General features: G+C 41.4%; 1 protein-coding gene across 4 annotated transcripts in view; it reads left to right on the top strand.

The window, feature by feature from the left end:
• The first annotated feature begins 14,036 nt into the window (after nucleotides 1–14,036).
• Nucleotides 14,037–24,036, top strand: part of ndufv1 (NADH:ubiquinone oxidoreductase core subunit V1) — a 45,032-nt gene continuing 35,032 nt past the window's right edge. The window contains 4 exon segments of one of the 4 annotated variants that reach the window (NM_001011491.1): nucleotides 14,066–14,123; nucleotides 17,690–17,796; nucleotides 17,870–17,949; nucleotides 23,381–23,551. In NM_001011491.1, the coding sequence (NP_001011491.1) occupies nucleotides 17,707–17,796; nucleotides 17,870–17,949; nucleotides 23,381–23,551 (341 nt within the window). In that variant the 5' untranslated portion in view covers nucleotides 14,066–14,123; nucleotides 17,690–17,706. 4 annotated transcript variants of the gene reach the window in all.

The raw sequence follows: 24,036 nt of genomic DNA, 5'->3' as shown, positions 1-24,036 counted from the left end.
AGGGTGTCTTGTGGACACAAAGCAAAATGTTGCCAGGTTTAACTCTTTACAATGCCAGGGCAATACTGCTGGCATGACATATATATTTCAGTTCGGCGAGATTCTTTAATAGGTCACTTAACATAATATAAACTACCTGTTGGTTAAGTATTCATTCTGGGGATATCGTTTTCCTTTAATAAACAAAGAAACATTCTCCCTCATCCCCACACAGAAGAGGACTTTTCTGGGAGTTGTTACAGAGACGGTCAAATATTGTTTAAGTCTCCCACAACAAAAGATTTTAGATGTGCAGTAGTGTCAAACAATTGATCCAGCATTCCATACTGATGGCCAAGGTGTTTCGACAGCTCTTGGGGGAAATGATCTCGACAATGGAGAGGCAGTGAAATGGTCAAGAATACACTTGAGAGCTATCCAAATTGATTTTCTAAATCAGAGGGACAAGGCTTATTTAAGAGATATGAAGATCATCTAGTTGTCTAAAAAAACTGTTTCCAACCTAATGCGGTGGTTAAATATGTGCAACTATTCTGTCCCAGTGTCTTTGACAAGCCCAGATTATTGTAATCATCACTAAGATGCCAGCAAAAGGGGATAGGGCAGCTAAACTTCAAAAATCACCTTCATCCCAAGGGTTGTGGTCAAAAAAGGAATCACAGGTGTCCTCCAACTAGAGAAAACCGAAAGCTACAGACGTTTACTGGCCTTCCAACATATAATACAAAAATAAAGCTGTCTTATTAAAATCAGACAACATGGCCACAGTACGGTATCTATGCAAACAGAGAAACCATATCAAGGTCTCTTTTGAACATGATCATAACTATTCTCAATTGGGCAGAACACAACCCGAGTCATCTATTAGCAGTGCACCCTATAAAACCCTACTCCTCCAAGAGGAGGAGCAATACACAAAGGATGACTGAATAGAAGAAGCAAGGAAATCTTGAGCATGAGCATTAAGTAGCAATAATATTAGGGTGGACAAGAAGAACCAGCAAGTGTACAGCGCTGCGTACATAAGTAGCGCTTTATAAAGATATACATACATACATACAAGTGTAAATACAACTGAAACTGCCCTAAGTTTACCAAGAAATATCCATGACGGTAGTACTTACTACAATATTAATATACTGAGTAGTTGCAATACAGATGTTATATCATGCACACAGTACTACAAAACCCTTTATCAAATGTACTTGATAAAGGGTTTTGTACCCGAAACATGTCGTGTGAATAAAGGCACTTTGTAGTTAATTCTGCTTTGGCTTTTACTTTTACATAAGGTTATGTTTACTTGAAGTTGTATGTCTGGACTGGACAAGGAAAAAGCCTTGCCATAAGGGAATTGTGTATGGAAGCTGTTTGCAATTGAGTAATACCATATAGGCCTTCTTAAGCTCTGTCTCCATTGGATGCTTAAAGGACAATGAAAGGTTAATATAAATTAAAAGTAAGTCTAAAGGCATTCTTTTTAAGTACTTACTGCATATCTAAATTCCCAGATCCCTGCTTGTTTCTCTGAGATATGGTGCTGGCAACCTACAGCAGTGTGAAGACTACAGTGACATCACTGAAACCTCTCTTCCCTTCCTGTAGGCTGCCAGCGGCAGCCTTCCTATTCTCTGAGCATGTGTGTTACTTGATCCTGTCTCCTGTTCTGAGCTACACATGCCCACCAGCCAATCAGAAGGGGATCTGCCAGAGGGGAGGGGGGGAGGGAATGAAACACATGTGCAGTATGAAGCAAGGAGGGAAAGGAAGGGAGAATACCTTTTTAGAGATGGCTGCCTGTTCAAGAAAATGTGAAGTAAGTGTGACTGAGTAAATATTTGATTAGGTGAGCTAAAAGTGTGCCATTTTTACTAAACAATAGGAGGACTATTGGGCAGTATGCTTTTTACATTTTCACTTCTCCTTTAAGAGCTGACGGATCATCTATAGGGAGGGCTGTCTTTTTTGAAAGACAGGCTACAGGAACATTCACCCAAGATTCCTTAATCTCTGCTGAAAAAGTTACATATAGTTACATAGGGTTGAAAAAAGACCAGTGTCCATCAAGTTCAACCCATCCAAGTAAACCCAGCACACCTAATCCACACCTACCAATCTATACACTCACATACATAAACTATAAATACAACCACTAGTACTAACTGTAGATATTAGTATCACAATAGCCTTGGATATTCTGATTGATCAAGAACTCATCCAGGCCCCTCTTAAAGGCATTAACAGAATCTGCCATTACAACATCACTAGGAAGGGCATTCCACAACCTCACTGCCCTCACCGTGAAAAACCACCTACGCTGCTTCAAATGGAAGCTCTGTTCCTCTAATCTAAAGGGGTGACCTCTGGTGCGTTGATTGTTTTTATGGGAAAAAAGAACATCCCCCAACTGCCTATAATCCCCTCTAATGTACTTGTACAGAGTAATCATGTCCCCTCGCAAGCGCCTCTTTTCCAGAGAAAACAACCTCAACCTCGACAGTCTCACCTCATAGTTTAAATCTTCCATCCCCTTAACCAGTTTAGTTGCACGTCTCTGCACTTTCTCCAGCTCATTAATATCCCTCTTAAGGACTGGAGCCCAAAACTGCATCGCATACTCAAGGTAAAATTATGTTCTCATCCCTTGAGTCAATGCCCTTTTTTATACAAGACAGCACTTTATTTGCTTTAGTAGCCACAAAATGACACTGCCTGGCATTAGACAACCTGTTATCAACAAAAACCCCTAGATCCTTCTCCATTAAGGATACCCCCAACACACTACCATTCAGTAGATAGTTTGCGTTTATATTATTTCTACCAAAGTGCATAACTTTGCACTTATCAACATTGAACCTCATTTTCCAGTTTGCTGCCCAGTTTTCCAATTTTGTCAAATCGCTCTGCAAAGCGGCAGCATCCTGCATGGAACTTATAGTTTTGCACAATTTTGTGTCATCAGCAAAAATAGAAACAGTACTGTCTATGCCCACCTCCAGGTCATTAATAAACAAGTTAAAAAGCAAAGGACCAAGGACTGACCCCTGCGGTACTCCACTAACCACACTGGTCCAATTAGAAAATGTTCCATTTACAACCACTCTTTGTACTCTATCCTTCAGCCAGTTCTCTATCCAATTACAAATATTATGTTCTAGGCCAATATTCCTTAATTTGATCATTAACCTTCTGTGAGGTACTGTATCAAACAGTTTAGCAAAGTCCAAGTAGATGACATCAACTGCCATTCCAGCATCAAGGTTCCTACTCACCTCCTCATAAAAGGCGACTAAATTAGTCTGGCAAGATCTGTTACGCATAAAACCATGCTGGCACAAACTAATAGTATTGTGAACTGCAATGTATTCAAGTACCCTATCCCTTATTACCCCTTCCAAAATAGACTAACAGGCCTATAGTTTTCAGGCTGAGAACGGGATCCCTTTTTAAATAATGGCATACATCCTTTTAAAAAAAGGATACATCTTTTTCATGTTCTCAACTGGAATCTTCCTAAGACCCTTCTGACACTCAAGAGTTTAAAAGATGTTGCACCTTCTTATGAACAGGAAAAGCCCTGTTTCTTTTTCTTAGGAATGAAGATGGAAGCAAAGGGCTGATGTTTTTCCTAAAGCACTAGTGTCTGTTTAACTGCCTTAATAAGAGCAGGGACCAATTTCATGTCATGTCATGTCTCCTAATCAGACGTGTCAAAATCAGAATCCTGTTCATCCATATTAGATTCTTTCACTCTTGGTGATGCTGAAGCTTGCTGGACTGTAGCCTCTTTAAGGGCTGTGACACACAGGGAGATAAGCCGCCCGCGTCAAATCTCCCTTGTCACGGGCGACTAATCTCCCCGAAATGCCATCCCACCAGCGAAAATGGAATCCGACATGGTATCAGGCATAGTAGCTGGAAACTGTGAACCCTGAACTTGCACTCTGACTTTCTTAAGTGCAGAGGTCCCTTCCCTTCAGAGGAGGTCTATTACAGGCTTTACAGAGTATACAGCCAGTATCCACCTCCGTAGGCTTCCTCTTTCCAAATGACTATTCAATCTGTAAAAAAACATACATCAAGGATAGCACTCTTTTCGTAGAAGGATACCTCGAGCGTGACATACTATAACCTAGATGGGTGGCTCAATTCTCGGCAGCCAGCAATCTGCTTGAAACCATAGTTCAGTATGAAAACAACTCCTGGCATAAGGTAGGATTGTTGGCTCCCGGCCAGAATTTAAATTTTGCACTGCTAGACACAGTGGGTGACATCATCAGCCTGCACAAAAATGTACCCATCACCAGTAATAAAGAATAAATTCTGTGTAGGCAGATTTCATATGCCCCCCCCCACCCCCCCTTCAGTGGCCCATAAAGCATGTTGTCCAGGCACCACCTCCCAGACTTGGATGGATGCTGTTCTCAAGCTAGCCTTGGTTCGGCCTTGAGGACCGTGCCACCTCTTGTAGCATAAGAACAGTTCTTTGTTCAAATTGGTAACACCCATACTTAATTATGTTGTATGCTAAAATGTTGCAAAGTCTATAAAAACTGTCTGTGTTCTGTTGTTCTGACTATCTGTTGCTCAGAACCCACATACATTTCTAATAAGCCTTACCTATTTACCTCAAACAACTTTCAGTATCTGAAATTTCCATAACACCAGCAAGAAGCCAGGAACACTGACACCAAGTCACTGGCCGCTAAGAAGGACCCTGGCCTGAGAGCACGATATGATGTTCAAACTAGCCAAGCCTCAGGCAGAGAGTGCAACTGTGCCTGGTTTTCAGCCCTAAAGAGACTGGATGAGTCATAAAAGAAATATCTTCACTGCAACAGGGGCACATCATGTCATGGAGAGAAGAAAAAAAGATGTAACACATCTGTGTGGAGGGGGTGTGGAATACCCAAAGGTTAAGGTTTATGCTGACCAGGGAATGACTATAGAAGGTGCACACAGTATTAATTTAATGAGTATCTGTACCATAATAATAAGGAACACACAATATTAACCCTTTTAGTGCCATGGGACGTAGATTCTACGTCCTGGGTAGCAAAGGACCAAAGTGCCACAGGACGTAGAATCTACGTCCTACAGCACTATCAGGTTTACAAGCGCTGCGCTCGCTTTTAAAGCAGCGCAGCGCTTGTAAACCCTTCACAACCCCCTAGGCAACGAGCAGAGACAGTCATACTCACCGATCTGGTCCCACGATCGCGTCGCCAGCCAATGACAGCAGTGGACACGCGATGATGACGTGTCCACTGCTGTCCCTTTAAATAGCGCCGCCTACTGTCGGCTCCTCATTCCTGCTGCGCACTTCGGACCTGATGGAGCTCCCCTGCTGCCTTCCTGCCAGATTGGTCGCCCCTGATCGCCTGCCTGCCTTTTTTTTTTTTCAATTTTTTCTTCTATCTTTGTCATTATTACACTTTTGTACACATACACACTTATTTACAACTTTCCCAAGCACACACAGACACTCACACACACACTTACACTTTTTTTTTTTTTTTCTATCTTTCTTTTCTTTTCTTTCTTTCTTTGCTTTCTTTGGCAGTCTTTTTTTTTACTAAAACTTTATTTCTGATCTTGCTCTATAATTATCTGATTTATTTGGTTGCATTTTAGTGTTTTTTTGGCATTTTCATAATTGATTTCTGTTTTTTTATTATTGTATTGTATTGTAACTTTTTTTATTGCTATTGGGTGCTGAATTTGCAGTGACGTTGGTGGACCCAGGGCTCTGACCACCAATTTCATTGCAATTATTGTTCTTCTGTTGGTTTAGGTGGTTTTATTGAATTTTACTGATTTTATGGTGTTTTATCTTTGCATTGTTCTTTATTGTGTGTTTAGTGCCCCCAAAAAGGTTGCTTTTGCAGTGACATTGGTGGATCCAGGGCTCTGACCACCGATTTCATTGCAATTATTGTTCTTTGATTGCTTTTAGTGGTTTTATTCCATTTTAACTTCATTTGATTTCAGTTGTTCTAGAAAGGCTAAGATTGTTCTGGTAGTTTCTATTGCCAAGGGTTAGGCTGATGCCACACATGGCGTAGGGCTGATTTTTTTCAGCAAGTGGAAAAACGCTTGCCGAAAATTCAGCCCTACGCCTGCTACTTGTGCCTGCACCCGAATGAATGGAATACGCTCGGGTGCAGGCACATGTAGCCGATATACGCATGAAAACGCGAGACTTTGCATTCTCACGCGTTTTCATGCGTATATCGGCTACATGTGCCTGCACCCGAGCGTATTCCATTCATTCGGGTGCAGGCAAAAAAAAAGGGGTGCATAGAGTGCAGCCCCAATATTATGCATTTTCAGGTTTGGCGGCCATGTACTTATGTGCAACCAGACATAGGTATCGTTTTATTTAGGGGAACTTGCAGATTGATGTTTAGTAAGTTTTTGGTAGTTGCCATGGAAATTTTGGAGAGAAATCTAGGTTTGTATCTGGTTTTTCCTTGATTTCTGACCAAAGCGCTGACTTCTGCAAGGGACTGCGGCCACAATTTTCCATGTAGAAAGAGAAGAGTGGTGTCTCTGAATAGCTGAAGGTGTGCACTTTTCGTAAATATATAGTTTGCGGGGGTTATTTCACAGGTATGGGGGTGTTTAGACTAAATAACTGCAGGTAGAGCACATAGAGCACAGACCCCCCTTATGCATTGCCCCTGTTTGGGGGCATTTGGTGGCCACGTCTTTATGTGCACCCATACATATGGGGTATCGTTTTATTCAGGGGAACTTGCAGATTGATGGTTAGTAAGTTTTTGGTAGTTGCCATGGAGATTTTGGGGAGAAATCTAGGTTTTTATCTGGTTCTTCCTTGATTTCTGACCAAAATCTAGGTTTGTATCTGGTTTTTCCTTGATTTCTGACCAAAGCGCTGACTTCTGCGATGGACTGCAGCCACAATTTTCCATGTAGAAAGAGAATAGTGGCGTCTCTGAATAGCAGAAGGTGTGCACTTTTCGTAAATATATTGATTGTGGGGGTTATCTCACAGGTAGGGGGGGTTAACACTGAAAAGCTGCAGGTAGTGCACATAGAGCGCAGCCCCCAAAATTTCAACTGAAATTGCCCTTATACATTGCCCCTGTTTTGGGGCATTTGGTGGCCACGTCTTTATGTGCACCCATACATATGGGGTATCGTTTTATTCAGGGGAACTTGCAGATTGATGGTTAGTAAGTTTTTGGTAGTTGCCATGGAGATTTTGGGGAGAAATCTAGGTTTGTATCTGGTTTTTCCTTGATTTCTGACCAAAGCGCTGACTTCTGCAAGGGACTGCGGCCACAATTTTCCATGTAGAAAGAGAAGAGTGGTGTCTCTGAATAGCTGAAGGTGTGCACTTTTTGTAAATATATAGATTGTGGGGGTTATCTCACAGGTAGGGGGGGTTAACACTGAAAAACTGCAGGTAGTGCACATAGAGCGCAGCCCCCAAAATTTCAACTGAAATTGCCCTTATGCATTGCCCCTGTTTTGGGGCATTTGGTGGCCACGTCTTTATGTGCACCCATACATATTGGGTATCGTTTTATTCAGGGGAACTTGCAAATTGAGGTTTAGTAAGTTTTTGGTAGTTGCCATGGAGATTTTGGGGAGAAATCTAGGTTTTTTATCTGGTTTTTCCTTGATTTCTGACCAAAATCTAGGTTTGTATCTGGTTTTTCCTTGATTTCTGACCAAAGCGCTGACTTCTGCAAGGGACTGCAGCCACAATTTTCCATGTAGAAAGAGAAGAGTGGTGTCTCTGAATAGCTGAAGGTGTGCACTTTTCGTAAATATATAGATTTTGGGGGTTATTTCACAGGTAGGGGGGGTTAACACTGAAAAACTGCAGGTAGTGCACATAGAGCGCAACCCCCAAAATTTCAACTGAAATTGCCCTTATGCATTGCCCCTGTTTTGGGGCATTTGGTGGCCACGTCTTTATGTGCACCCATACATATGGGGTATCGTTTTATTCAGGGGAACTTGCAGATTGATGGTTAGTAAGATTTCGGTAGTTGCCATGGGGATTTTGGGGAGAAATCTAGGTTTGTATCTGGTTTTTCCTTGATTTCTGACCAAAGCGCTGACTTCTGCAAGGGACTGCGGCCACAATTTTCCATGTAGAAAGAGAAGAGTGGTGTCTCTGAATAGCTGAAGGTGTGCACTTTTCGTAAATATATTGATTGTGGGGGTTATCTCACAGGTAGGGGGGGTTAACACTGAAAAGCTGCAGGTAGTGCACATAGAGCGCAGCCCCCAAAATTTCAACTGAAATTGCCCTTATACATTGCCCCTTTTTTGGGGCATTTGGTGGCCACGTCTTTATGTGCACCCATACATATGGGGTATCGTTTTATTCAGGGGAACTTGCAGATTGATGGTTAGTAAGATTTTGGAAGTTGCCATGGAGATTTTGGGGAGAAATCTAGGTTTGTATCTGGTTTTTCCTTGATTTCTGACCAAAGCGCTGACTTCTGCAAGGGACTGCGGCCACAATTTTCCATGTAGAAAGAGAAGAGTGGTGTCTCTGAATAGCTGAAGGTGTGCACTTTTCGTAAATATATAGATTGTGGGGGTTATCTCACAGGTAGGGGGGGTTAACACTGAAAAACTGCAGGTAGTGCACATAGAGCGCAGCCCCCAAAATTTCAACTGAAATTGCCCTTATGCATTGCCCCTGTTTGGGGGCATTTGGTGGCCACGTCTTTATGTGCACCCATACATATGGGGTATCGTTTTATTCAGGGGAACTTGCAGATTGATGTTTAGTAAGTTTTTGGTAGTTGCCATGGAGATTTTGGGGAGAAATCTAGGTTTGTATCTGTTTTTTTCCTTGATTTCTGACCAAAGCGCTGACTTCTGCAAGGGACTGCATCCACAATTTTCCATGTAGAAAGAGAAGAGTGGTGTCTCTGAATAGCTGAAGGTGTGCACTTTTCAGAAATATATAGTTTGTGGGGGTTATTTCACAGGTAGGGGGGGTTAACACTGAAAAACTGCAGGTAGTGCACATAGAGCGCAGCCCCCAAATTTTTAGCTGTAATTGCCTTTATGCATTGCCCCTGCTTTGGAGTGTTTGGTGCCCATGTCTTTATGTGCACCCATACATATGGGGCATCATTTTATTCAGGAGAAGTTTGTCTTTCAAATTTGCCTTTGTTAGAAAATTTTTATGAGATTTTTTTTTGTCAAATCCACATTTGATCGTGCGTCCAAGTTTACGTTTTAGAAAAAAAAAAAAAATCTCAAAAAAAGCTCCAAATTGCACAATGCACTGACAAAAAGTATTTGGCTTTTGAGAGAAAACTACATTGCACCTAGAAACCTGAAGGTCTGTAGTTTCTAAAGATACCGAACATGAGGGGATATTTTAGATTTACATATAAGTTATGCTGCATCAACTGTTACAAGCGCTTTTCCGCTTTGTTCTGGTGTGATATTGTACTAAGTATTGCTTTAGTTTGGGGGTTACTTCTGGACAGGAACTGTGGGGTACCACCACATATTTGGTATCGTTGGACTTGGGAGTATCAGGGCTTTTACAAACAACAAAAAAAAGTGTGTAAAATTAACTTTTCTATGGAAAAAAACCTCAAAATATACAGAAATTTTTCATAATTGTTTTTTTTTTTTACATATTTCACCCAAAATACACATCATATCTCCAGAAAAGTTATAAAATTTGATATGTATGTCGAAGCCCAATTAGTGACGAAAAAAACGATATATAATTTCCCTAGTTTCATGGAGGTTTTCCTACCAAAAAACATTGTTAAAGTGAATGAGTACAAAATGCTTAAAAAACGTCTGGCACTGGGGGGAACCGAAATGACGAATTCGGCTGGCACTTAAAGGGTTAATATGCTTGGTAACTGCAACATAGCAACCTTGAAGTTATCCTAAAAAGACAAAGTGAACCTTTTTTTTTTAATATCCCCTAAAAATACCTTTTCAGCTAATTCCTAGTCTAGCAGGAAGCACCACCCCTATTCTTTTCTAAACTCATTTTTCCTTTGACTGTGAAGACAATCAAAGTGTCTACAGCACATGCTTGCTGCCTCTGCCCCAATGGAAATCAAACAGGCATGCGCAGTAGAACAGAAAAAGGCATGGAGGTTCACGCTAGCCTATGAAGTAGCTGAAATGAGCTGCTTGTGCTGTAGAAACAAAATGAAACTGAATGCAGGGGGAAAGATATATTATTCTGGGCAATATTTTGAGTAATTTTAGAGATAGAAAAAAGGTTTACATATTCTTTACTAAACTGCAGAAGTGCACACACTAATAGGTGATTTCCAAAAAAAAGCATAGCTAAAATTTTTAGAAATGGTCAATAATAGGAGATGCCCTTGTGTGCTAGCTTGGCTAGCTAGGAAAGAGGCATGATTCTGAAGGCAGATAGAGAATAAGCCACTTTATGACATCCTTTGTTTCAATGGGCCAAATGATTTGAATGGCACCTTGTAGCCTCTGGATCAACCCCATCAGAAAGATGTAAAGCACCACCAAATCTCACAAGGGTACAGGAGGATATATTTATTCACATAAGCCTCCCCAGGAGCACAATCATCCTGAGTAGTTCCTGCAAACAATCTACCATAAAAGGCAGCCCCAAAACTTTCTGCTATGCTTTTTGCTAACTGACAGGGAACCGCCACCCTTTAGAGAGGACACGTAGAAAAGATTCAACTGTCTTCTGCTAAATGTCTCTGAATTGTACCCTCAAAGTACAAAAAAACCTTAAAAAGATTCCATGAATTCATATGGCACTAGTTTGCACAAAAATGCTTTCTTTTTTTAGTGAAATTAAGAGAAAAGACTCTGTGAACTGCTGTTTATACCCAATAGTCATTTCTAAATGGGTTGTCCCTTAATTTGTCCTAGTCTTCAGATAAAACATTGAACTCAATCTGAAGACTAGGACAATATTTTCAAATAGTCTGTTTATATTTAACAATGGGCAACAGTGTGTCAATTTCACAAATTGTCATCTAAATTACACATTGTTTGCACAAAAGTACAAAACAAAAAAAAAAAATCCTTTGGATCAAATTGAGAGAAGAGGCCAGAAGCAGGTACAGTTGCCAAATGTAGGGACCCATAGGATTAAATGCCCTATGGAGTGATATACCTACCTCTTCACACATTACCTTGTTACTGGGCAGAAGCCTTTGTAACAATTTATAGTTATACCTCATACTTTATTTGCCCATATGGTTGTCCACACCCCTTGCAGCCTCATATAGTGTCTAGCAAGGAGGTGTGGCTTCCTCTTTGGCTGCCTGTCTGCTACCTAAGCACAGCTCCCTCTGCGCCTGGGTGCAGCACTAGGCCCCAGTACAGCCATTATCACCCCAGATACAAACATTCTATCTGGAGAAGTCGGGGACAGGGCCCCTTGAACAAGGCTTAGACAGAAAAGCAGTCCTTGTTATAGCACCCTCTAGGAGGAGTGAGTTCAGTCAGATTTATATAGTAAGGGCAGATCAGCCCCAACTAGAAGACAGCTGGGAGTATTTCTTCCACTAGGCAATGATGCCTTAGCTTAGGGCCATGGACTAGTGGCAGGATACAGGCTAGGATAACCCCTGATCTGCCCAGCCTTTTAACAAAGGTTAAAGGTTATCAACCTGGGGATTGACTTCACTATCCAGACTGCCTTCCAAAGTGGTGCCAAGCTGACAGGTACTTTACCCTGCCCAGACTCTACCAAGAGGTAGGATAAACCGCTAGTACCCTCCTTTACTATCCTCAGTGGGTTCTGCTATATCTGCATGTCTCTGTGAGTATTGATTGATCCCTGTGCTTATAACATCTGTCTTGGACAATAAAGAGTTAACAGTTTGATTTCAAGAGTTCCTGGCGTCCATCTTACTTAATTGGAACTATCACACTACCAGTGGGAGTTGTAGTACAACATCATCCAGTCCCATTCCTTCCTTCCTTCCCAATGTGCCCCATGCTTTGTCCATAGCCGTGGTTTGTCTAAATATAGCCAAAAAGGGGTTACATTTTGGCGCCCAATGTGATTTTTTACAGACCCCCGGTAGCTGATTCGGGACTTTCTGTTGTAACTCCACAGCATAGTGCCATCATTTGCGAGGCTGCGCATCCTGCCATATAGTGTTCCCTCCACCTCGGTGATGCCACGGCTGCGGGTAAGATCTCCAGGGAGGAGGCCTGTTGAACGTGATACCGCGCTGTGCCAAGCCACATAGTGGGGTGGCTCAACCAGCACGGGCTTCTAAAGTAAATCAAAAAGTTAGTGAAGCACCTTGCCCAGCAGTGGCTGCGCTGGGACTAGACGGGCCACTAATTTTTAAGTGCAGCACCTTGCCCTATGCGGACGCGGGGGACTAGACGGGCGCAACCATTACAGAGGTTAACCCTTGCCTTGCCTTAGTACTACATTTGTGAGGATAAACCGGGAGGGATCCGCATAATTTCCGGAAATTGTCCAAAGAGACTGCCAGTTACCACCGCGCTCAGCCAAGCCACATAGTGGGGCAGCTCTCTTGGAGCGGGTGGATATTATTACTACATTTTGCCAGAATATATTACTGGACTGTGTCAGGACTATATTTAAAGCTGCTAAACCATTCATTCCAAAACCCATCATGGCTGACAATCGCATTATCATTCTGAGAGAGCCAGGTCTTTGTTATGGCAAACAGGTGAAAAGACTTGGAGCAAGACAGATTATGAATAAAAGTGGCTTTGTTAGTTACAGAGCAGGTATTGAGAAGAGCACAAGAGAAGGGGAGATAAGAAGAGGAGAAAGTGGGAATTTGAATAAGGTTAAAGGTTTGTGAGGGTTTTACCAGAAGAGAAGCATTGCGTGGGTGATAGGAAATGGGTATACAGCAGGGACCAGGATTAGGAGAGATATCGCCTGCGGCAAGTAGCAGCAGTAAGGAGAGGGAGAGGAGGTGTGAGAATGATTTAAAATCATTATGCTTTTGCAAGGTATTGGTTGGAGGTGCTAGATTTTTCAAAAATGTATAAAGATTATAAAAGCAGCAGTGTGTAGAATGAAGTGAGAGAGGAAGATATTGCTATGGAGTAGGGACAGTCAGCTGGAGGGCTAAAGGAAGATGTTACCTTTGGAAGCAGAAACATGAAAAATAAAACTAGTAAGAGCAATGACATTATGCAGGTATATCCAGTAAACTGGGTCCGATTCACATGGACAGAGACTGGTCGGCCTTCTGCTGTTGCTCCTTTTGTTGAATTCCTTATTAAACTCCAGTTCACTTGTGAATGATTCACTTTGGAAGGATTCACTTTTGCGCTGCTACCCTTGCGCTGCTTTCCCAAATGAGGTTCTTAAGATATAGGGAGAGCAAGCTGGGCCACTCCTGAACACAGCTGGTGCCAAGCTGACAGGTACTTTACCCTGCCCAGACTCTACCAAGAGGTGGGATAAACCGCTGGTATCCTCCTTTACTATCCTCTGAGGGTTCTGCTATATCTACATGTCTCTGTATTGATTGATCCCTGTGCTTATAACATCTGTCTTGGACAATAAAGAGTTAACAGTTTGATTTCAAGAGCTCCTGGCATCCATCTTACTTAATTGGAACTAACACACTACACAGAACCAGTGGGAGTTGTAGTAAAACAACATTATCCAGTCCCATTCCTTTGAAAGAGAGTCCCAATGTGCCCCATGCTCTTTCCATAGCCGTAGTTTGTCTAATAAAAGCCAAAAAGGAGTTAAACAATCATAATTTTTTTTTTTACCAGGCACAAGTTGTTGAAGCTTTGTGCTTAAAATATAAATAATTTCTGAGGAAATATTGTAAGCTGAGCTGACAGAGATCATCGCAGGCAACAAACACGAAAAATAGTTTTGTTGTTTTTCTTTCTCTGACAAAAGTAGGAGATGCGACCAGAGAAAACACAAGGCCAACTCACCTACCGCCACTTTCTGACAATTCGAAATTGTGAAATGTTAAATTACGTAGTCTTTGCTCGTCCCACAATCAGCTACATAATGCGTCATCACCGTCACGTGTAGCTTGACGCCCCAGTCTCGCGTGATGAGACTTGCGGCGTCGGTGTTTTGTGTAAAACAAGGCAAGGAGGTTGCGGTTAACAGCATTTCTGGTGGTGTAAGTAGCGTTTGGGGACACCGGCCTGTGGAAGGAAAAGCGGGAGTGATAAGCGGCAAGGTTGGACAGTGTGGCCTTACTTGGATTCGCCGGGCACCCTGCTTATCAGTAAGCAGGAGACTTTGGCAGGGAGGGTGGGAACTAGAGTACCTACTTGACCTTCCCGTACGCAGTTTTCTGTACTGCTCGTTTTCACCCAAGTTTTAGTGTTCTAGCGTTGCTAAATTGTATAGCATATCAAATTCCCTATACGGCTCTACAGCTGCCAAATCTCTGACAAAACAAGCAGCACAGACAGCTGCGTAGGTGAAGGTCATGCAGGCACCCTAGCTCCTGCTCTGTACCTGCAGCTCACTGACTGCAAAGGGCCCGGTAATCAAAGTAAGTGCCCCACAGCCTGACCCCCTTGAGTCCCAGATTCTTCTGTCCACCCCACAGTACCGTCCCTGAGTCCTATAAATTCGATTTTACCACGTTATAACTAAACTAGGCAAAGCAAAGTTATAACAAAAGTCAATTAGCAATGATTGTTTTATACTATAGTTTCTAAAGTCAGAGCTTGCTGTGTTTATCTGTCTTCATATGTCATAATTGGTTATGCTGTTCAAAATAGCAGCTTGTTCCAGGTCTTAAACTTAGTTGACCAAGCAGCTGACCTGATGGATTATTCAGTCAACCAGCTAATCCATTGGGTTGCTTGTCAGAAGAATAAGTCAATCACTTTCATGACTTTTCTATACAGAAACCAAAATAGCAAAAAAAAAAAAAAAAGTGTGATTTAATCTAACTGAACATATATATACCCTTGACACAGAAGGGGATTGCCCAAGGGTTGGGACTAATGTCACATGTAGGCCGTATGGTCATATAATTGCACTACATTGTGTTTTCTTTAATATCGAAGGGGTCATTAAAAATCTTCGACCCGAATTGACCCTAACCCCAGCTCTCCCTCTATTTATAGGCCCGAGCCCAACCTGCCCAGCCTGTAATGTCACAGGAAGGGGCCAGGAGGGAGCGTGAAGCAGGGCTCATTTAAGTCGTGGACGGGGAGAGAGGCAGAAGGCCTGGACATGAACCTGTCCACGACCTGCTTTTGATGTGCAGGTGTTGACTCAAACCCATCCGACGCATGGGTAAACTTGCGTGTTTCGGGCTGGCCCGCACATTACTAAAAACAATCAAGCAGCAGGCATCATGTCATATTTTTAAAAGAAAAGATCTTATTGGTTGCTGTAGGTTACTGCTCTGGCCAAATTTAGCGCCTCTTATTAGATATTGGGGCATAGCATTTTAAGGCTGATCTACTCATGATCACATCATGTTTTGTGCATGCTGATATGTATGACGTCTGCCCTTCAGTAAGCACATGCAGTAGATTTGGGAAATGCTAAACTGTTTTTACAGGCTAAAGTACTTTAAAGTATTTGCTTTTTTCCATTTCAAAGAAAGTTAGCAATAAAATTCCCATTTGAAATAGTACCTTAGTCACTGTTTACAGTACCATCCTTGCCTGCTTTTGATTTCTTTGCAGCAATTTATCTGTCAAATGTTTAAAAGAGGAGACTATGCAGGTTTTTCTCAGTGTTCCAGTTTCCTCTTTCAAACGTTTCATAGATAAATTGACTTCAGAAGAATCAGGCCCTTTGGGGGGGGGGGGGGGGAATATGGACATTTTGAGACACTGTTAGTTTGGCAAAGTTAGCAGCCTAGTAAACTCCATATGGGGCCAAAGGACTGGGCAAAAGGTGCTTAAGGGGGCACCTTATATAAATGGGACCATCCAATATATTTTCTCTATAATACGTAGATATCTTTTCTGATTAAAAGGCCACTATATACACACAGGAAATGGTGCATAAAGTTGAATAATATGATTTTATGTGTGTTCAGCCAACTTTACTAGTAGATCTTTTTAGTGGACACAATCCATTGAAATTAGAAGAAAAAACATCCAGCATAAATGTTTACTGTTAGTTTTACAAGGTTTGGAAGCTGTAGAATTATTTCCATGCTTGTATTTTTAGCAAGTGAGAAATTATCTTTATGATTTTAGTACAAAGTCAGAACATTTGCCTTTTGGAGTCAGGGATTTCCATCCCCAGATACTTTTCTATTCCTCCCTTGTTTGCAGTACAGCATACAAACAGACTTGCAAGTCAAAATTTAAAAAGCATACTGCCCAATAGTCCTCCTATTGTTTAGTAAAAATGCCACACTTTTGGCTCACCTAATCAAATATTTACTCAGTCACACTTCACATTTTCTAGAACAGGCAGCCATCTCTAAAAAGGTATTCTCCCTTCCTTTCCCTCCTTGCTTCATACTGCACATGTGTTTCATTCCCTCCCCCCCCTCCCCTCTGGCAGATCCGCTTCTGATTGGCTGGTGGGCATGTGTAGCTCAAAACAGGAGACAGGATCAAGTTACGCACATGCTCAGTGAATAGGATGGCTGCCGCTGGCAGCCTACAGGAAGGACAGCGAGAGTTCAGTGATGTCACTGTAGTCTTTACACTGCTGTAGGCTGCCAGCACCATATCTCAGAGATGCAAGCAGGGATCTGGGAATTTAAATATGCAGTATGTACTTAAAAAGAATGCCTTTAGACACAGATCTTCACTTCTAAAAGCACCCAGAAGCCCCAAATATTGCCTAACACATCTAAACTAATTTTCTTTTAAGCTTTAGTCCTTCCTCAACTCCCCCCTAATGCAAGCTTACATAGAAATTCATGGTGGCCACACTTGGTCATTTTTTTCCTTATTCTGATTTTTTTTAAACAATATTTTTTCTCTAACACCTGCCAGTGTATACCCATGGACAGTGAGCACAAACCTGTGTCTTCTCCTTTGTCGTCTTCTGCGTTTTCTTTTAGCAGGGGAATCTTCTCCTGTATGCATATATTGTAAACCACTAATAAAATGGAAAATTGATTTTTCATTTGGTATACTGTATATATGCAGGTATTAAATTGTTGTGACCTTTATATTTTGCTCCTATTTAGGTTATTCATGTATATGAATGTTTTACTTATATAATTCTCACCTTAAAGGAACAGTAACACCAAAAAATGAAAGAGCTTTAAAGTAATACAAATATAATGCACTGTTGCCCTGCACTGGTAAAACTGGTGTGTTTGCTAAAGTAACACCACTATAATTGATATAATAAGCTGCTGAATAGCCACGGGGGCAGCCGTTCAAGCTGGAAAAAAGGAGAAAAGGCACAGGTTACATAGCAGATAACAGATAAGTTCTGTAGAATACAATAGTGTTTTATCTGTTATCTGCTATGTGCCTGTGCCTTTTTTCCTTTGAATGGCTGCCCCAATGGCTACACAGCAGCTTATTTATATAAATTATAGTAGACTTTCTGAAGTAAACACACAACTTTTACCAGTGCAGGGCAGCAGCACATTATATTTTAGTTACTTTTATACACTTTTTTTTTTTTTGGTGTTACTGTTCCTTTAAGGTTTTTGTTTCTTCGATTTCTCATTTTAATTCTCCATTTACTTTGATGTTGTGGTGTTTTCATGAGAAGAATGCCATATATCTTTCACAGACTGTTACATTACGAGGATGCTTTCCCTAAGACATATGCTGAGAATTCCTCCTTCTACTGCTTCCACCATTGTTATTGCCAGATTAAACTCTAGTGGGCCAGAACAGGTATGGCAGATTCAAGTTTGTACTCTCATTAAACCAAACCAAAACAAATTAAAACTTTTCTTTACATCTTCAGACTCCAAAAAAGTCAAAATTTGGACCTCTTAGTGATGAAGATCGAATATTTACTAACTTATATGGACGTCATGACTGGGGGTAATTATTTGTATCTGCATGTAATAATTCATATATTGAATATTTAGATTCTATAGAAACCTACTATTGAATATTTTGTAATATACATACATCATTCCTCTATAAAATTAATATATTTTAAAAATTGTCTTTTTTGTTGTACAAAACTTTAAATCTTTTTAAAGTAGAAGAAATATTCCAAGTCAAGCAATACGGCCTGCGCATCTGACTAATTGTTGTAATACAGTGGTGTGAAAAACTATTTGCCCCCTTCCTGATTTCTTATTCTTTTGCATGTTTGTCACACAAAATGTTTCTGATCATCAAACACATTTAACTATTCGTCAAAGATAACACAAGTAAACACAAAATGCAGTTTTGAAATGAGGGTTTTTATTATTTAGGGAGAAAAAAAATCCAAACCTACATGGCCCTGTGTGAAAAAGTAATTGCCCCCTGAACCTAATTACTGGTTGGGCCACCCTTAGCAGCAATAACTGCAATCAAGCGTTTGCGATAACTTGCAACGAGTCTTTTACAGCGCTCTGGCCCACTCATCTTTGCAGAATTGTTGTAATTCAGCTTTATTTGAGGGTTTTCTAGCATGAACCGCCTTTTTAAGGTCATGCCACATCATCTCAATAGGATTCAGGTCAGGACTTTGACTAGGCCACTCCAAAGTCTTCATTTTGTTTTTCTCCAGCCATTCAGAGGTGGATTTGCTGGTGTGTTTTGGGTCATTGTCCTGCTGCAGCACCCAAGATCGCTTCAGCTTGAGTTGACGAACAGATGGCTGGACATTCTCCTTCAGGATTTTTTGGTAGACAGTAGAATTCATGGTTCCATCTATCACAGCAAGCCTTCCAGGTCCTGAAGCAGCAAAACAACCCCAGACCATCACACTACCACCACCATATTTTACTGTTGGTATGATGTTCTTTTTCTGAAATGCTGTGTTACTTTTACGCCAGATGTAACGGGACACGCACCTTCCAAAAAGTTCAACTTTTGTCTCGTCGGTCCACAAGGTATTTTCCCAAAAGTCTTGGCAATCATTGAGATGTTTTCTAGCAAAATTGAGACGAGCCTTAATGTTCTTTTTGCTTAAAAGTGGTTTGCGCCTTGGAAATCTGCCATGCAGGCCGTTTTTGCCCAGTCTCTTTCTTATGGTGGAGTCGTGAACACTGACCTTAATTGAGGCAAGTGAGGCCTGCAGTTCATTAGATGTTGTCCTGGGGTCTTTTGTGGCCTCTCAGATGAGTTGTCTCTGCGCTCTTGGGGTAATTTTGGTCGGCCGGCCACTCCTGGGAAGGTTCACCACTGTTTCATGTTTTTGCCATTTGTGGATAAAGGCTCTCACTGTGGTTTGCTGGAGTCCCAAAGCTTTAGAAATGGCTTTATAACCATTACCAGACTGATAGATCTCAATTACTTTTGTTCTCATTTGTTCCTGAATTCCTTTGGATCTTGGCATGATGTCTAGCTTTTGAGGTGCTTTTGGTCTACTTCTCTGTGTCAGGTAGCTCCTATTTAAGTGATTTCTTGATTGAAACAGGTGTGGCAGTAATCAGGCCTGGGGTGACTACAGAAATTGAACTCAGGTGTGATAAACCACAGTTAAGGCTGATGCCACACCAGGCGTAGGGCTGATTTTTTCGGCAAGCGGAGAAACGCTTGCCGAAAATTCAGCCCTACGCCTGCTACTTGTGCCTGCACCCGAATGAATGAGATACGCTCGGGTGCAGGCACATGTAGCCGATATACGCACGAAAACGCGAGAGAATGCAAAGTCTCACGTTTTCATGCGTATATCGGCTACATGTGCCTGCACCCGAGCGTATCCCATTCATTCGGGTGCAGGCACAAGTAGCAGGCGTAGGGTTGAATTTTCGGCAAGCGTTTTTCCGCTTGCCGAAAAAATCAGCCCTACGCCTGGTGTGGCATCAGCCTAAGTTATTTTTTAACAAGGGGGCAATCACTTTTTCACACAGGGCCATGTAGATTTGGAGTTTTTTTTCTCCCTTAATAACGGAAACCTTCATTTAAAAACTGCATTTTGTGTTCAATTATGTTATCTTTGACTAATAGTTAACGGTTTTTGATGAGCAGAAACATTTAAGTGTGACAAACATGCGAAAGAATAAGAAATCAGGAAGGGGGCAAATAGTTTTTCACACCACTGTATATGACTGATGATGCTGCATTATTGTCAGTCAGTACTGGATCATTTGGTCAGTGTGTGACCATCATCTATGTGTAAATAGAGCATTTTTTTTTTAATCAAAAATACATTTTTCTTATAATATATGGCACTGGCTTATCCCAGATTGAGTTGCTGCCATTTTGTATACTAAAGGCCCTCTTTTTGACTAGTATGAGCCACTGTGCTTGCACAGAAAGTGCTGTGTTAGGTTTTATCAGTCACTAGGCAAAAGAGGCATATCATTTATGGCCACACTTCTCCCTGTTACAATTTGTATTTATTTGTTTGCTTATTTTTGTCAGTAAGCACACAGAACATTGCATTGTACCTCTGCATAATTAAAGGGGACATATACCATAAATGTTTACAATGCATTAAACCATGTAAAATAATGTAAGATAGAAGTAAGTGCTTTTATTATAATACCTTTGGGTTCAAATATGTCCATAACTGCTTGAAAACTGTGCTCTACCCACCCCTTTTGCAAGCTTCCGGTTTAGACTCTTCAGTATGTGGCTAGGGAGCTGGCTCTGAACTACTTCAGTAACAGAGCAGCATCTACTTAAAGGAAAAGTAACACAGAAAATTTTTAAGTAAAAACCCTATTCTACCCTGCCCCAATAATTGCTCTATCCTGCAAACCATTTGTTATTTTGAATGCTTTATTAGAAAATACCTGTTAAAACTTGGCTTGATCAATCCTAGCCTTCCTTCTGTATAGGAAGGAGTCAGGCTAGGCTCGATCAATCGATCGCCACATAGTGGATGCTTCCCCTGCTTTTTTCAAATGACCGGAAGCCAAGTTTTAACAGGTATTTTCTAATAAAGCATTCAAAATAATAAATAGTTTGCAGGATAGGGCAATTATTGGGGAAGGGTAGAATAGATTTTTTTACTTAAACATTTTTAGTGTTACTTTTTCCTTTAAAGGGCAGTGAATATGCATAGGGTGGGTGGCACTGTTTGTGATGTCACAGGCAGTCTTTTCCTGCTCTGCTCGTACCCCTCCCTTCCCCTGCCTGCTCCTCTCTCTCTGTTCTCTGCTTGTTCACCCCCCCCCCCCAACTCATGGTTCCCTCTGTCTCCCTCTCTGTGCTCAGATCGGTCCCCCCCGGTAGTTTCCATCTGTCTCTCAGATCGTTCTTCCCCTCCTCCCATTTGTTCTGATTGTTCCTCTCACTCTGTGCCCTTCTATTAACTGAAAAAGTTAAAACAAACAACAACTATGATTGAAAAAAAGCAGTCTACTGAAAAACATTTAATATTTTGTGGGGTAATTTACAATTTGTAGAAGGTCCATACAATAAATAAGCATTTCTAGAATAACAGCTATGACTTTTTTCTCTACAACTCCCTGCACCTTTTAAACTACTGCAGCTTTGTATTCCCTTCAACTCCCTGCACCTGATCATATACTGTTCCAGAACAACAGCTGCAGCTTTGTATTCCCTGCAACTCCCTGCACCTTGTCATATACTGTTCCAGAACAACAGCTGCAGCTTTGTATTCCCTGCAGCTCCCTTCACCCGATCATATACTGTTCCAGAACAACAGCTGTAGCTTTGTATTCCCTGCAACTCCCTGCAACTGATCATATACTGTTCCAGAACAACAGCTGCAGCTTTGTATTCCCTGCAACTCCCTGCACCTGATCATATACTGTTCCAGAACAACAGCTGCAGCTTTGTATTCCATGCAACTCCCTGCACCTTGTCATATACTGTTCCAGAACAACAGCTGCAGCTTTGTATTCCCTGCAGCTCCCTTCACCTGATCATATACTGTTCCAGAACAACAGCTGTAGCTTTGTATTCCCTGCAGCTCCCTTCACCTGATCATATACTGTTCCAGAACAACAGCTGCAGCTTTGTATTCCCTGCAACTCCCTGCAACTGATCATATACTGTTCCAGAACAACAGCTGCAGCTTTGTATCCCCTGCAACTCCCTTCACCTGATCATATACTGTTCCAGAACAACAGCTGCAGCTTTGTATTCCCTGCAACTCCCTGCAACTGATCATATACTGTTCCAGAACAACAGCTGCAGCTTTGTATCCCCTGCAACTCCCTGCACCTGATCATATACTGTTCCAGAACAACAGCTGCAGCTTTGTATTCCCTGCAACTGATCATATACTGTTCCAGAACAACAGCTGCAGCTTTGTATTCCCTGCAACTCCCTTCACCTGATCATATACTGTTCCAGAACAACAGCTGCAGCTTTGTATTCCATGCAACTCCCTGCACCTTGTCATATACTGTTCCAGAACAACAGCTGCAGCTTTGTATTCCCTGCAGCTCCCTTCACCTGATCATATACTGTTCCAGAACAACAGCTGTAGCTTTGTATTCCCTGCAGCTCCCTTCACCTGATCATATACTGTTCCAGAACAACAGCTGCAGCTTTGTATTCCCTGCAACTCCCTGCAACTGATCATATACTGTTCCAGAACAACAGCTGCAGCTTTGTATTCCCTGCAACTCCCTGCACCTGATCATATACTGTTCCAGAACAACAGCTGCAGCTTTGTATCCCCTGCAACTCCCTGCAACTGATCATATACTGTTCCAGAACAGCAGCTGCAGCTTTGTATTCCCTGCAACTCCCTGCAACTGATCATATACTGTTCCAGAACAACAGCTGCAGCTTTGTATCCCCTGCAACTCCCTGCAACTGATCATATACTGTTCCAGAACAACAGCTGCTGCTTTGTATCCCCTGCAACTCCCTGCACCTGATCAGATATTGTTGCAGAACAACAGCTGCATCTTTGACTTACCCGAAACTCCATGTACCTGATCATTTATCGATGTGCAGAAAAAGTATATTATCCAGTGCAGGGAGTTGCAGAGAAAAAAAAGGCCGCTGTTATTCTAGGATTGGACAGTACATAGTTATGTGCACTGTTTGTATATCTTTTATAATTTAAAAATAGATGCAGGGAGTTGCATAGTGCATAACAATGTTTTATGGACTATAGATTGTTTTGTCTACTTGGGCACATTCATTTGTGAATCATGCAGAGAATCACAGAAGGAGGAAACTGGGAGGGGTTTTCTCTTTTCTCTGACAGTTTTAGGAGGTAAAATGCTTTCAAAACATCTTTTCTTCTGCATCATTTCACATTTTGAGGGAGGATAAATATTATAACTGAATATGAACTTTATATAAAATGTCTCCTTTAAAGTAGAAATAGATATAACTTGCATATTCACATCCTTACCCTTACTGTTTATATTCTGTTCAGATTGAAAGGTGCTTTAAGTAGAGGAGACTGGTACAAGACCAAGGAGATTTTGTTGAAGGGTGTAGACTGGATTCTGGGTGAGATTAAAGCATCTGGCCTGCGTGGCAGAGGAGGAGCTGGATTCCCAACAGGTCTTAAATGGAGCTTTATGAATAAACCATCAGATGGGAGGTAATAAATAACTATCGTTATGCCTATGTTGCTGCCATTTCACATGTATCTAACAGTTTAATAAGGGCAAAAAGAAGGGAATTTATCTATTTTAAAAAATAATTAAAAAGACAGATTTTCTTATAATGTTACTGCAATAAGAATAATTTAATTGCATTTAATGTGCTTAATTTCTTTTTCTTCCACTCTTCCTGATCTTGGTACAGTCACTGTTCAGCCATATTTTCTCCACTTGTTGACACATGGCTTAGCTCTAAGAAGTTGTTTTTGAACTCCATAATAAGTTTTAAAGTAACTTTTTACCATACTTTGTAGGCATTGGCTAAGGGCAAAAATATTTTCACAATGCATGAGATACTGCTTATTAGGCCGTTTGTGCTAGGTCTACTTTACAAATTACACAAATGACCACAGTACACAGAATTATTTTTGCTCAATGATTTCCTGTGCTTTGAAGTGTACACACTATTTTGGTGACTAAGATG

The sequence above is a fragment of the Xenopus tropicalis genome, chromosome 7 (genome assembly GCF_000004195.4).
Source record: "Xenopus tropicalis strain Nigerian chromosome 7, UCB_Xtro_10.0, whole genome shotgun sequence".
NCBI lineage: Eukaryota > Metazoa > Chordata > Amphibia > Anura > Pipidae > Xenopus > Xenopus tropicalis.
The sequence above is the reverse complement of the archived record's forward strand: the minus strand, read 5'-3'. Positions and strand labels throughout refer to the sequence as shown.